This window comes from Saccopteryx bilineata, chromosome 5 (assembly GCF_036850765.1).
Source record: "Saccopteryx bilineata isolate mSacBil1 chromosome 5, mSacBil1_pri_phased_curated, whole genome shotgun sequence".
In the NCBI taxonomy this organism is placed as follows: domain Eukaryota; kingdom Metazoa; phylum Chordata; class Mammalia; order Chiroptera; family Emballonuridae; genus Saccopteryx; species Saccopteryx bilineata.
The window spans coordinates 26,197,131-26,212,085 of record NC_089494.1 but is presented as its reverse complement, the minus strand read 5'-3'; the positions used below and the strand labels follow the sequence as shown (position 1 = coordinate 26,212,085).

General features: G+C 39.5%; 1 protein-coding gene across 5 annotated transcripts in view; it reads left to right on the top strand.

Moving 5' to 3' along the window:
* Positions 1 to 5,555: 5,555 nt before the first annotated feature.
* Positions 5,556 to 14,955, top strand: part of UNC80 (unc-80 homolog, NALCN channel complex subunit) — a 213,369-nt gene continuing 203,969 nt past the window's right edge. For all 5 annotated transcript variants that reach the window (XM_066278794.1, XM_066278792.1, XM_066278791.1 and 2 more), the window contains exons 1-5: positions 5,556 to 5,901; positions 6,910 to 6,958; positions 9,684 to 9,840; positions 11,038 to 11,339; positions 13,936 to 14,059. In XM_066278794.1, the coding sequence (XP_066134891.1) occupies positions 5,810 to 5,901; positions 6,910 to 6,958; positions 9,684 to 9,840; positions 11,038 to 11,339; positions 13,936 to 14,059 (724 nt within the window). In that variant the 5' untranslated portion in view covers positions 5,556 to 5,809. The remainder of the gene's footprint in view (positions 5,902 to 6,909; positions 6,959 to 9,683; positions 9,841 to 11,037; positions 11,340 to 13,935; positions 14,060 to 14,955) is intronic.

Genomic DNA, 14,955 nt, shown 5'->3' with positions numbered 1-14,955 from the left:
GCACAATAAAATGGTTGTTTTATGACACTAAGATTTGGACTGATCACTTTTTATGAAACAATTTAAATTAGAAACTATATTGACTCATTTAATCCTCACAACAACATTACAAAATATCTACTCATATTACTCTCACTTTTCAGTTGAAGACACTAACTCCCAGAAAAGTTAAGTGGCATTTTCAATGTTGCAGGTCTTGTGAGCCACATTGCTGGTATTTGAATCCAGGAAGTCAGGTTCCAAGCTCCTTGTTCTTTAAGGACCTTGAAATGGTTGTTATCATATCTAAATTTTTTTGTTTAATTTCCCCAAATAATTGATAAAATTGAGCATTGAAAATTATTAATAAAATTTGAGCACATTTTTATTTCTCAAATTTTTGTCATTGCTTATTTATGCTGTAACAAACTTGAATATATTCCAGATCATAATCCACTAATCCACTGTTGGTTAAATATGTTATGTTTACTTTCATTTTTATGGGTCTTTCATTGCAAAAAATAATTTTTTGAGTTATTTGTATTGGCCTACATAGCTTTAACTTTTTGAGTCTTCTACAAGAAAGATTCAAAGTATTTATAAGAAATTAAGAGATCAGAACAATCTATTTTTTTAAAAATAATAAAAATTTTGCCTCTCACATTTAGGTCTTTAGCCTTTTTGGTAAGCTTTTAAGTAAGAATATCAATTTAGCCCTGACCTGTGGTGGCGCAGTGGATGGAGCGTCGACCTGGAAATGCTGAGGTCGCCGGTTCAAAACCCTGGGCTTGCCTGGTCAAGGCACGTATGGGAGTTGATGCTTCCAGCTCCTCCCCCCTGTCTCTCTCTCCTCTCTCTCTCCTCTCTAAAATGAATAAAAAAAAAAATTAAAAAAAAAAAAAAGAATATCAATTTACTGTTTTCTCAATAGAGACAACAATCCTACTGTGTCATGTGAGTTCCTCATATTTATGTTTTGGATTTCTTTTGTTCTACTCATTAAGTTTTCTATTCCTATGTTATTATCAATTACATTGCATTAGTTACAATATGGTCTTGTGATTCTCCAACAATTTCCTTCTTTTTCAAATCCATCTTGTCTGTTGCCAACTCCTTGCTCTTCTATATAAATTTCATGACGTCTTTTTTTAATGGTTTTATGAAAAATCCTGAAATAATATAAAATTTAAAGAATAATATGTTTTATGAAAATGTTACATTTGCAAGTCTTTATGCCTTTAAATAATTGATATTATTTTCCTCAAATGTATTAAATATTTTTGTTAGATTTGTTTCTGGGTATCATATATATATTTGCTATACTCTAGGTTGAACAGATGAACCTTTATTAATTTTTTTTTAAACTTGAAAGAGAGTCAGAGAGAGGGATAGACAGACAGGAACGGAGAGAGATGAGAAGCATCAATCATTAATTTTTCATTGCGACACCTTAGTTGTTCATTGATTGCTTTCTCATATGTGCCTTGACTGCGGGCCTCTGCAGACCGAGCAACCCCTTGCTCGAGCCAGCGACCTTGGGTCCAAGGTGAGCTTTTTGCCCAAGCCAGATGAGCCTGCACTCAAGCTGGTGACCTCGGGGTCTCGAGCCTTGGTCCTTCCACATCCGGGTCCAATGCCACCACCTGGTCAGGCCAGATGAACTTTTAAACAAATAAATATGGTATTCAGAGAATGATGTATTTTATAAAGTGAAAAACCGGGGCATATCATAGAGCATTACTAGAACAGGATAGGGTAGACTAGTTTAGGCAGGTTAATAAATAGTCCCATATAAAGGAATTGTATTTTGTCTGAGATTTAAATGGTGAAAATATGCTGGTTCTATTAAGATATGAAAGAAGAAAACCCAGCAAAACATGGTTCTTGAAGCACCAGTATTTCTAGAGCAAAGTAGAACAGAAAGACTTGTATGAAATTAAGTCAGATTACAGAGAACTTTGCAAAACAGTTTAAGGAACTTAGATGTGTAGACTGTGGGTTTGGAGATCTGTCCTGACTCCTGAGAGATCACTGAGACTGCACCCTTTGGTGAGATCAACTGTATGGACTGTGTATACCAAAGACACATGGTATAAACAAACATTTGAGTAATGAGAATGACCTCAAAGTAAATGTGGCCTCTCCCTCAAACTCCAAAACTACAGCCAAAGTAATTATTATATTCTCTTGATTTATAGACCCATGAGAAGAACAATCATGCTTCACTTTCACATTCTAATTGATTGCCAATAGAGTAATGGTGGGCACTTGACCAAAAAACTGTTTTTATTAATTACTGTGAGTGTTTATATTACTACTAGCTCTCATATCCTTACACAGCCTTCTGGATTCCACTTACTGAAGCAATCTTTTCCAAAACCCAGCCAGAGTTCACTAATCAGTTTATCTGCCAGGCATATTTATTTATATACTCATCTGGAAACTAGACCTCTGGGCAGTATTAAAATTTGTCATTTCCTTTATGAGAGGATAACCTCCAAGGCATATACATTTATCTGTATCTGTGTGGGTTGTCTCACAATTTCCTTTCATACACTTCTAAGGCCTTGAAGGCAGTTTCCTTTTCTGGTCCAAAGCCATTCAATTACTGGACACCATCTTCATGAAAGCTCCACATTCAATCCAATGTCTTGCACAGTGACATGACAGTATCATGCAGTGATTACAATAGAACTGGCTCATTAACCATGATGTTGTAAATGACCAGATTAAATCAGTTCTTAGCTTTCCTCTTCCAGTGTTCATCTGAATTGAAAAAGAAATACATGAAAGAAGACAATGTAGATAAAGGTATTCAGGGAGGAAATGTTTCTTCCCTAAAGCCAAAAAAATATTTGGAAGTTTTAAAGGAATGTAAGAGAAATAAATCATCATGGTAATCTTGAATCTCCATTAAAATGTTATTTTGAAAACTGACCTTGACAGTGCCTGTTATAGATTTCTTCCATCCTATCATGACTCATTGTCTTAAGGGCATTTAGGAATAGAAAGAGCCATTAGCTCTTCTTAATCTTTTACCATCATAGAAAAATTACTTCATAAGTCCTTGAGCAGCTCCTATTTACATGACATATTAATTCTTCCAAATCCTCACAACTAGACAATGCTCCATAGTATTGTAGAAAGTTGGAGAAGGACTTTGAAACCAGACTTTACAGCTTCCTTTATCACTTACTCTGTAATTTCAGGCAGGTTATGTAACCTTTCTGTGTGTCAGTTTTCTTTTCCTTAAAAGTTTATCAATTGAACTGATGCGTTTAAAACAGACCTTGACATATAACAATTACTCAGTATGTATATTCTGCTATTCATATTTTTTGATAGATGCCCTAATTCTCTCCCATCAAACACCAATCCTAAAAAAAAACTATCTTACTGATTACATCACAGCTTACATAAGCCATCAAGCTCAAATTCTCTTGTATTCTCATCCTTCCTCTTTTCCTGATAATTTATTTGCTATAATCCTTTCTTTTTATCTTCCATTTTAGGAATTACTTCTCCACCAAGGAATAATCAGTCCAGCAGTGCACTAGATTTAGTCACTTACTTAATATTGTTAGTGCATTATCCTCACTCTCAAATACACTGCTCACAAGTTTTAGGGGATCAGGAAACGTGCAGATACTCCAGTACTTTCAGCCTTTTGAATAGTGCATTTTCACTACTGAAATAAAAGTTGGTTTTGCATCTCATTTGCATAATAAAATAACTTTCTTTGACTTGTCATTTGCTTTTCTGATGTTCTTGTTTAATAAAAAAATCAAATGCTTCTTTTTTATCACTTCATATTCATTTTGAAATATCCCCTAATTTTTGTGAGCAGTATATTTTCAACATTTTTTTCTTTAATGATTCTTTAATTCAAGTCCACTGTGCTCTTTTCCTTTCCCCATGACAACATGATTATTATGTTCTATTAATTATATCTCTGCATTATTAACACTCATCTTTGGTCCAATGGCTTGGTTGGTTAGAGCATCATCCCAAAACTTAAAGGTTTCCAGTTCAGTCCTGGTTAGAGCCACATTCAGAAATAAACCAATGCGTTTTCTCTCTCTCTCTCTTTCTCCCCCCTTCCTCTCTCTCTAAAATCAATAAATTATTCTTTTTTAAAACCTCATCTCATTATCTCTAGTTGTGCTGTCATGGCCTTGGTTCAGAATCTCATGCAATATTTTTCTAATCTCCAGAATGATGTTTTCATCTACAACTCTTGCCTATTTCAAACAACCTCTACATTCCTATCATATCAATTACACTTAGTAGAAATGAAGATTTTACTTCTTTGCTTGAAGTTGTCCTATCCAAATGTCATGGCCTGACATACAAAGACTTTCCCTATCTGATGCCTGTCCATATTTTATGCCTTGTCCTTTTTTTGATAAGTGAGTCTGTATCATGAGTCCCATGGTAACTTTTCCTTTACCTGTCTGTGTCCCTTCAATTTTGTGAGCTCCTTATGAGCAGAAATCTATATAGATGACCACTTGGCATATAAAATAAACTTATTTAATATGCATTAAATAAACTATATTGAGAACCTATCTTTCTTTTTTTCAAGATTCATATTAAAAGTTGACTTCTAGAAGTTAATTGGAGATTTTATTCCTGTGACTGAAAATACCAATATAGCATATAGTTCTCGCTATGTGGAGTAGACCCACATGTGATTAATTATACAAGAAATATTTATATCTGTTGAGATCAGGATCTGAGGTCTGATTCTCTAGTTCATGGTTTACAGCAATATCTTTGTTCAAAAACTTTAGAACTGCTTCATTTTACCCCTATTTGTTTTACTACTAAATAAAATGTCTAACAGTAATCCACCTACAAAATATATGGGCATTTGTGGCAACTGAAGGGTAATGATAGATATCAATGATAGATGAACAGGATCACCAAAGTGCATTAATGGATTAGAATAAAATGTATTTCTTAACGGCATGATTCAAATTTTCTTTTTCTAGTTGTAATTAACTAATACCCACAACTAGTTAGTTTGGGGACATTCCTGTTTTAGCAAATCAAGCAAGGTTAATTTCTTGTGGTTACCATTTTAAAATAAATTCTCACATCAGGGAACTTTCGAGCTTTTTCTCTCTAGCCAAGCTTACTCCCTTCTTGGTTAGCACTTCTAATAATTTTCATGTTCTCCTGCTAAGCCCCAGGATGGACTCCTGACCTCCTTGCTGGAGGTGCGAATGATGCCAGTATTAGTGAGCGCGCTGCGGTTCTCCAAAGCTCCTCCTCCCCAGACCTTGGCAATTCTTCCGCAGCTGAGGTTGGGAAGCAGGACAGGGGACACAGTCCTGGGGTGCAGCCCCAAGGGCAGAAAGTGAATTCGGGGGCTGAAGAGGCCAAGTGAATCCTGGGGGCTGAAGAGTCCACGCAGCGGACCCGTGAGCGATGCGAAGCGTGGACCCTTTCGGCCACCCCTCTACTGCTCAACCGGCCCCCTGCTCTGGTCTCCCGCAGGCCCGGCGGGCACGGGCCGCTGTCCACAGTGGGAGGTGCTGAAAGCAGGGAGCGGGCGCGCGGGCGGCGGGGCGGGCAGCTCCTGCGAGCGCCCCCCTCCCGGCTCCGCGGCTCCGCCAGCCCTCCCCTCCTCCCGCAGCCATGTTCCACGCGAGGGGAGGGGCGGGGGAAGGGGAGAGGGACGCGGGATCAGGGCGGAGAGAGCCGGCTCTGCCTCGGGGAAGGAGGGGATGAGAGTTGGGGAGAGCCACGGGAGGAGGCGGCGGCGGCGGCGGCTACCGAGGAGCCAGCGCCGGGCCCCGCAGTAGGGCTCCCGGGAGCCACCATCATGGTGAAGAGGAAGAGCTCCGAGGGCCAGGAGCAGGACAGCGGCCGCGGCATCCCCTTGCCCATCCAGACCTTCCTGTGGCGGCAGACCAGGTGAGGGACGCAGAGGGCGCGCCGCTCGGGCCAGCCTGGGCTGGGGGCACCCCCGGGGCTGCCCGGGTCCTCTGCGCCGCCACCAACGCTGCCGCTGCTGCTGAGGCCGCGCCACAGCCTGCGGTCCCTTCGCCGGGGCTGGAAAGCAAGCCTTCTGCGCCCGCTTAAAAACACGCATTTAAAAATACGTATTTCAGTGAAGTTTGACTCCAGGCAGATTGACAGTTGCTGAATAAATATATACATTATTTAGGGGATGGGAGGGCAGAGACCCTAGGTCGAGGGGGCAGGGAACTAGGGAAGGTAATTACAACTGGCTGTGCTCCTGCGTCCAATTTCCCCTGCATCTCCTGCTGTAATTCCAGCCCGGTGACCTGTTGTTTTTCTAGTTCCTGTTTGGCGGATAACTGTTATGCTCACTTGTTAACCATTTTTGCTCGGATGTAGCGAGCGACCGTAATGCTCTAGGTTAAAGCCCCAGAGGAGAATTATTTTTGATAAGTCTTTTCCCCTCCCCCTCCTCCTGCCGGAAAAACCAGAAACCTATCCCTATAAATAAGAAACAAGGTTTCCTTTATCGTTATTAATGTTATTATTATTTTAGAGATCTATCATGCAAGAAATTCGATTCTGGAAATCATGACCCATAAACTGTGTTCATTTTTCAGTTTTGATTAGACCGTAGAGTGCTGCACCACTTCTGACAGCTAGCGATTTAGAACCTGAGTAGGTCAAAGTCTTCAGAATAAGAGTCGATACAATGAATGTCGAGATCCGCATCTCTTTCATATGTGTAATTACACATGTAAAAGCAAGTGTCGTCAGCTATTCAACACCTGCTCATTAACAAGCTATAGGGAGGGAGGCCATGAAATTTGTTTCATAGCATCATGTCTTAGTCATTGCAAAAGATGTCATAAGGATGCTCTAATGATAATTTCGTTTGTTAACAACAACAAAAGTAATCATTTTATTTGTTGATAACAAATATCTCTATTAATTTTTCAGTGCATTTTTGAGGCCTAAACTGGGGAAGCAATATGAAGCCTCTTGTGTGGTAGGTGACGTTAACCATTAAATGATTTCCATATTCTGTGTGGTAATTTCAACCTGAAGAAAAACATTAAATCATAGTGACTGTATATATTAATTCACTCAACAAGTATTACTGAGCACCTTCTATGTGCCCACGCACAGTTCTAGATGATGGGATAGAGCAATAATCAAAACAAACACAGAGTTCCATTCCAGTGAGAGGAGCACAGGCCAGTGAGAAACACATGAAGTACAATACATAGTAAACCAGGTAGTGCTGCACTCTATGGAGAAAAATTAAGCAAGAGAAGAGATTAGGGAGCATAATCATTTTAGAGGTGGTATATGGATAAGGAATACTACTAATGTGAGCTTTGGGCAAAGGCTTGAAGGAAGGGAGGGAGGAAGAGCTGAGAGAAGAGCAGAGGGGACAGCAAGTCTACAGGAGTGGGGGGAGGGACAGAGCAGTAAAGAGAAGGTGGAGAGGTAACAGAACCAGGTGGTAGAGGGTTTTGCGACGCAAGTATAATAAATTAAATCCTTAATTAAGAAAATTGTGACCGTGATTATGAAAGTTCATAAAGTGAATGTAGGAACTACTCAAAAAAAATAATATACAATTGGGAACTCTTATGTCCTTTATTTGTTGTGCTAGTTTGAAAATGGATGATATAAAATAATTATTAAAATAATGATAGTAATATAAGGGTTGGTAAAAGTAGGTTTACAGTTGTGAGTACAAGAGAGTTTATTCTCATATTATTTATTTATTTACTATTGTATTGTTATTTATTTGTATTGTGTCTTATTTCATATCTTTATTTATGATTTATCTTTTAGGTAATGATTGTTAATAATTTAACCTACTTCTGTCTATCCCTGTATTTATGCAAAATAAAGTGCCTTGTCCTGAGATTCTGAGAAAACTCTATATCCTTATAAATGTCCATTTTACACTTTGAGAACAAAAAACATGAAATTGTGAAGCAAATGAAATAGCATTTTTACAGACTTCATTAAAATTTGGAGCTCACATTGATATATTATAACCTAAAAGTGGAAACCTACATATTTAGAGAGTGTCATGAAAATTTGCAAATGACTACATAGATGACCTAGTAAGGAGCACTGAAATGTGCTAGGGCCACAAACTATGATGGAAGCCAACCGGAGAGTTAAACACACACACACATACACACACACACACACTCACACACACACATTCATGAACGCACTCTCATACAAAAAAGCAGGACTTCGTTGTGTTGCATTTCTGGCCTTCAAAGTTGTCACAGAGATATTTTTAAAAATCTAACTTTCTAGTAAAAACTTTTTAATAGAAATTGTTTTGTATTGATCTCAAGTTAGAGTAATTTGACACCTGAAAAATCTGAGACTTCCTTAAATTTTAAACTATTAGTTTACAATTATACTAGCTTAAAATAATCTTGATTTTTCTGTATTGTTGGCAAAGATATGTCTGACATATTTAATGTCACATGATATCACACAGTTAAATCACATTCATAGATAGGTAAATATAAAGATATAAATATCTAAATTAAAAGTTACTTTATTTACTAAAAATTACCTGAAGGCTGAGAAACTTTAAAATATTTGGATTTGCACTGTCAGCATATCCAAAGGCCTCTATTTCTTTTCTTAAAAAAAAAAAAAAAAGGACTTCCCCTCTGATTTCACTCTTTATCAAAACTTCAGCATGCTTTTCATTATGAATCTTACTTTCCTTTTTTGAGTCAAAAAGTAAATAGTTTGCATCGGGGAAACTTTGTGTTAAGTCATGTCTCTTTTTTTCAAGTATCCTAATAGTTCCAATAACATATCTCAAACAGTTGGGATTTGTATTATAATTGCTCTAGAGCACATTTACACAAATTTCTAAACCATTTGGGGCATTAAGTACTAATTGGGTTCTGTTCATACAAGTCAAATACTTATTAAATTTATTTCATATTTCATAGCTACACTTTTACCAATGCTTTATAGCGATATACTCCTTCCCCTGAACCTCTCTCCTCAAAAAAACCCTCAGTAGATCTAACTTGCTATGGGTTACTATACTCTTTGAAAATATCCCTGACCAGTATAGAAGAGTTAAATGAGCAAAGCAAAAAGAGCTCATTTACCTCCTCAGCCCCCTTTTCTCTTCCTTCCTTTCTTTATTCAACAGGTAGATTAAGTATCTTTATATTTCCAAGCACTAGGTAAGGAGTGTCTTGTGCTCAGTTACTACTGGGGACATGGAATAACTCAGGGACTCCAAAATCAGATTCTTAAAAGAGCGAATCTTATTTAATACTCATTTCACATTGACATAAGTTATGTTTGCTCAAGACACTTCTACAAAAGACGTACTTTGGTTGCAGTTGTGACAGCCTCTTTGGATGACTCAGCAGCATTTTATAAAATAGTATATCTAAAAATTTCATGAATTAAATGGGTTGTACTTTGTTAGAAGAAGTTTATTTTGATGGAAATGATAATCATTTACTAATTCAAGCCATACACTTTGGATAAAAACGTGAAAATGGGTAGATAATAGGAAATTATGACTGACCCCTTGCATATCAAGAAAAGCAATGAAAAGTAGTATGAGTGCACACTAAAAACTCTGGCCCAGTAATTTGCTCCTTTTAGAGTATACAGTACCTTGATGTCATTCTTTTCACCAATAAAAATCTCTGAATTTCTATTTTACATGCTCCCCCCCTTTTTTTAATCTATAGTCCTTTGAACGAGTGTTGGTGGAAAACAAACTGCATGGCCTGTCTCCGGCCCTCTCTGAAGCCATCCAGAGTATTTCCAGATGGGAGCTGGTGCAAGCTGCTTTGCCCCATGTCCTCCACTGCACTGCAACCCTCCTTTCGAACAGGAACAAGCTAGGTTGGTGCTCCTGTGTTACTTCTTTATGGCATACCATCATCCTTTGTGTTCAACACTCATAACATTTAGGGGGCATACTGACTATTTTCCCAGACACTGTCTACACAATATCTCATTTACTTCTCATTCTTCCTCACCGCCCCCCCACTACACACACACTAGTACTATTGTTATCTCCATATTCCCAATGAGGGAACCGGCTCCTTAATTATTAAATTAATTTTACAAGTAGTATGTGAATATAATATCCTTCTATACATTAAATGTTTAATATGAAAGCTAGAGACTCTCACCCATCCCAGATGAGTTTCCGACAGAATTGTTCTTTTTGCCCTCCTAGCTCTGAAAGTAACCACTTGGTGGTACTGTGTGTATGTGCGTGCATATACATAAGATTTTTTTTCTTTTTTAGATATTTTGTAGCTACCTTTGATCACATGGCAGTCTTTCTTAGCCATCTACTCCATTTCAGGACACCTGTTCTTTTCTATCCAGTTCCTTCCCCTCATTTGGGTCTCTGCTCATTTGCTACCTTTATAGAGGAGGCTTTCCTGGTCACACTGCTTATAATAAAGTAGCTGTTACCTTCAGAGCTTATACTCTTAGCCATTATACCACCCACTTGGAAATATCTAAGTGATGCTTGAACAGTGGGCAGGAGGGTTAGGGTTGGGGGTGGTTAGAGGCATACAACCTCCCCTACCCTAATCCACAAAAATCCACATGTAATTTTAATTCTGCCATCTGCCTTGTATCTGTGGATTAAACCAACCGGAGATTGGAAACAGTGTTTTTCATCCTGGTTGGTTGACTCTGCAGATGCAAACTGCAAGGATATGAATAATAGACTGTATTTATTTCAAAAAAAAAATCTCACCAAAAATGGACTGGTGCAGTTCAAGCCCATGTTCTGCCAGGGTCAACTTTGCAGGTTATCTGGCTGAGGTGATGTGATGCACACAGTTTCTCCTCCTATAAGAGCAGGTCATTCTGCAAAGACTGCAGCCTGTTAGAAAGTCCCAAAACAAGAATGTGCCTTTCTAGCATTGGCTGTAAAGGGTACAGAAAAATGCTAGTGTCTCCCAGAAAATCAAACTACAGAGCAAAGCAAGGATGTTCATCCCAGATCCCAAATTGACATCTGTTGTGCTGGTCACAAAGCTTGCCTTAACCTGCCGGTGTGATTATCTCGTGCAGGCCACCAGGATAAACTGGGGGTCGCTGAGACAAAGCTCCTTCACACCCTGCACTGGATGCTTTTGGAGGCCCCCCAAGACTGCAACAGCGAGCGGTTTGGGGGCACGGACCGAGGATCCAGTTGGGGTGGCAGTAGCAGCGCCTTCATCCACCAGATTGAAAACCAGGGTTCTCCAGGGCCGCCTTGCCAAAGCAGCTCCAACGACGAAGAAGAGAACAACCGAAGGAAGATATTCCAGAACTCCATGGCTACCGTGGAGCTCTTCGTGTTTCTGTTTGCTCCTCTGGTCCACAGGATCAAGGTAAGCAGAACGGTAGTATTAGGCTGAGGGGGAGGGTAATGTAAGGATGAGCTTTATTATTATTATTATTATTTACAGAGACAGAGAGAGAGATAGACAGGGGCAGACAGACAGGAACAGAGAGATGAGAAGCATCAATCATTAGTTTTTCATTGCTCATTGCGACACCTTAGTTGTTCATTGATTGCTTTCTCATATGTGCCTTGACCACGGGCCTTCAGCAGACTGAGTAACCCCTTGCTCGAGCCAGTGACCTTGGGTCCAAGCTGGTGAGCTTTTTTGCTCAAGCCAGATGAGCCCGTGCTCAAGCTGGTGACCTCGGGGTCTTGAACCTGTGTCCTAGGCATCGCAGTCCGACGCCCTATTCACTGCGCCACCACCTGGTCAGGCTGTAAGGATGAGCTTTAAATGACATTTCCTATATGAAGGTGGTTATGAGACCATTAACAATCACTATGAGTGGATAAGACAAATGAGTCTTTTCAGCCATTTGAGTGTTAGTTAAAATTTACTTTCAATTGAAACTGTCCCATTGCTTGTAGAAATAGAATTGAAATTACCTGTACATTCCCCAAATATTTTGCACGCACTGGGCACATTGTCCATCAAACATACTGAAAAATTTAAATGTTGTTAAATAAAATTAAAATACTGCTTTAAAAGCTGTAATTTTCCTTTTTTAAAAAGTATTTTTGTAAAGGTTACACTTAATGGAAAGCATTGCTGCATTGCTTTCACTGAGACTATCCCCCTGGCCTGCGGGACCTCCAGGTCCCACATCCTGCCTACCTTCTCTGCCGCACCCCCTTCATCCTTCATCTCACTAACCTCTCATTCACTAACCCTCAGGATCGCCCTCAAGCTCGTCAGGTTAATTCTTACATTCAGGTCCTTGAACTGATTTTCCCTTCCATTTGCAACATTTACCCCCATGCTCCACCCCAGACTTGCACGTGGCCATGTCTTTCTCATGGGTTTCCTATTGTGGGCACTGCTGTGGTGACAGGATCCCACTCCCTGGCCTACAGAAGAGCCCTCTCTCTGCCAATATGCAGATTCAGTCATGGATTTCCTCGGCCTTTCCAGTTGAAGCTTCTTTTGACACTGAGCTACCTTGATTCACCATTTGCAGAATCACTTTTTCTTTTTTTCCAACTTCTTCCCAGCCCTTATCTTTCTAGATCAGTGGTTTTCAACCATGGATACATGTGAGAGTCACCAGGGAGAACTTTAGAAAACCTCACAGTGACTCTAATTTAATTGGTCTGGGTAAGGGAAGAAGGGGGACCTGGGCTTCCTGGGTTTTAAAGGCTCCCCAGACGATTATAAGAGGCGAGCCAGAGTTTGCAAATCACTGCTCTAAGTGAATGCCTGGGTTTCAGCTGTGTTCATTAATCTCCTACCACATTCTCTGCTTCCATCTCCATCCACGTTGTTTTGAGTGGCTGAGTTGTTTAACGTGCAACTCAGAATGTCTTCTAATTGCACTTACACAATATAAGAGAGCAGCTTCAACATTGCCTCTCAAATTGATGTAATGATAAAACACAAAATGTGCTTCCTGCAAAAGACCTTAAATTGTAGCTAAATTGAGTGAGTTTGGATTGTAAACTCAGTGCAACTGAGCATCCATTATCGAGCACCTACTATGCACCCAATTCCTAACGTTGTATTAAACATTATGTTGGTGAAAGGGACTGTGGGGGAAGGGAGATGCCTGAGATATCCCTACCTCCAAGGGATTATTAAAGATTGTTGATGAGAGGAAACAATTACAAAATAATACACTAGGGCCTAAAAATATCTTCCTGATTCCATGAAATGCAAGAACAAGAGGTGGACTGGAGAATAGAAAGTCCAACAGCCAGCATCGGAGAATTCTGCTATATGAGGAAGACAGGACAATTAAGTAATTAAGGGGAATAATAATGATCACCACTTAGAAAGAGATCTGCCAAAACTTGAAATAAACAGGCCTCGCTCACTGCTAGCACAAAACAATGGTTTGTCTGTTTCATGCTTTGCTCAAAGCTGAATTTTAATTAAATATTAATTTTGCCTAAAGCAGACCACCGTCCTTTCCATAGTAACTTTGATGATAACCTAGGGCTGTTGGTTTACCCTGGAAGCACTCATTTGTGTGATGAAAGATCTGGAAGGTCCACCCGCTTTGAAAATAACCTTGTAAATCAGGGTCTCAAACTCAACTCAGCATGTGGGCCGCAGAGCAAGATCACAGCCGTTAGGCGGGCCGCACTAGGTCTACAAAAGGCAACTGTTACGCAACACTTTTCAGTGTCACAAAACGACCAGAAACTGTAGTTCGCATCACAACTGCTGTTAACTAAGCTAATATCTAGCTAGGATGCTAGAGAAATGAAAAATACAAGTAGGCCCCTAGGCTTACTTAATTTTATCCAAAATATTTTGAACTTCGTGGATTAGTCTGCGGGCCGCACAAAATTGTTCGGCGGGCCACACAAAATTGTTTGGCGGGCCACGAGTTTGAGACCCCTGATGTCCGTCCTTGCATTGACTAGTCGCTTCAACCAATTCTCAGAGGCCACTTAGTGGACATTGACCTTCTCTTCCCCAGGAGTCTGACCTCACCTTCCGACTGGCCAGCGGGCTTGTTATATGGCAGCCTATGTGGGAGCACAGGCAGCCCGAAGTCTCTGGCTTCACAGCACTGGTGAAGCCCCTCAGAAACATCATCACAGGTTTGTGACTCGGACACCCAGTGGATGGTCTTAGCAGACTCCTTCAAATGCAGAAATGAGGGTGATGGGAGAATTTACTTTTAAAAAAGGCCAAGAGGAAGAAAATTTCCCCAGGGAGTCATCCAGGTGTCCCCAGTACAGGAATCATCACATGAGGAGAAACTCCAAATCAAGGGCATATGCTGTCAGGTTGTATGATTTTGAGTAAGTCATTTAACCTTCCTGTGTAACTTAACACCTTGCAAGGTACATGATAAATTAAGGGATTTTGTCAAGTAGGAGTACTATATAATTCATATGTATATTCATATGTATTATTCATATATTGGTAGTGACCTGTCATGCTTACTATAATCGTTCGAAAGGAAGATTAAATTTTCCATGTAGTAAAAGTAGACAAAACCACAACTTACGTGTATGCAATACATTAACTATTGAAATAAACTCTAAAACCAAGAGTAACAGTCTATCACGCGGTTTAAATATCAATGAACTAAATAAGTAAAAATGTCATAGCCAGAAGTGATCTACTTCGGATTTTGTGGATGGAGTGATGTTAATTTCATTGGATTAAAACAATTATCTGTGAGTAGAGACAGATGTCTCTGGTTAAAAAATCTGAAAACAGTATGAATAAGACATAGAAAAATAAAATATGCTACAGTAAAGCAACACTATTACTAAAAAAGCCATATCTTTATGTTTATTAAAAAAACATTTTTTAAGTTTATTTTAAGACCTCTTACTTTCCTGTATGAATATAGAGGTTACTTCAAATTTAGATTCTCTCTGTCTTTCTCTCTCCTCATACCCAGACTGTCACTTAACACATGTACAAAGACTGGTGAGAATTCATGTCCAGATGAACAGTCCCCAGGCTATGCCTTTCGCCCTCC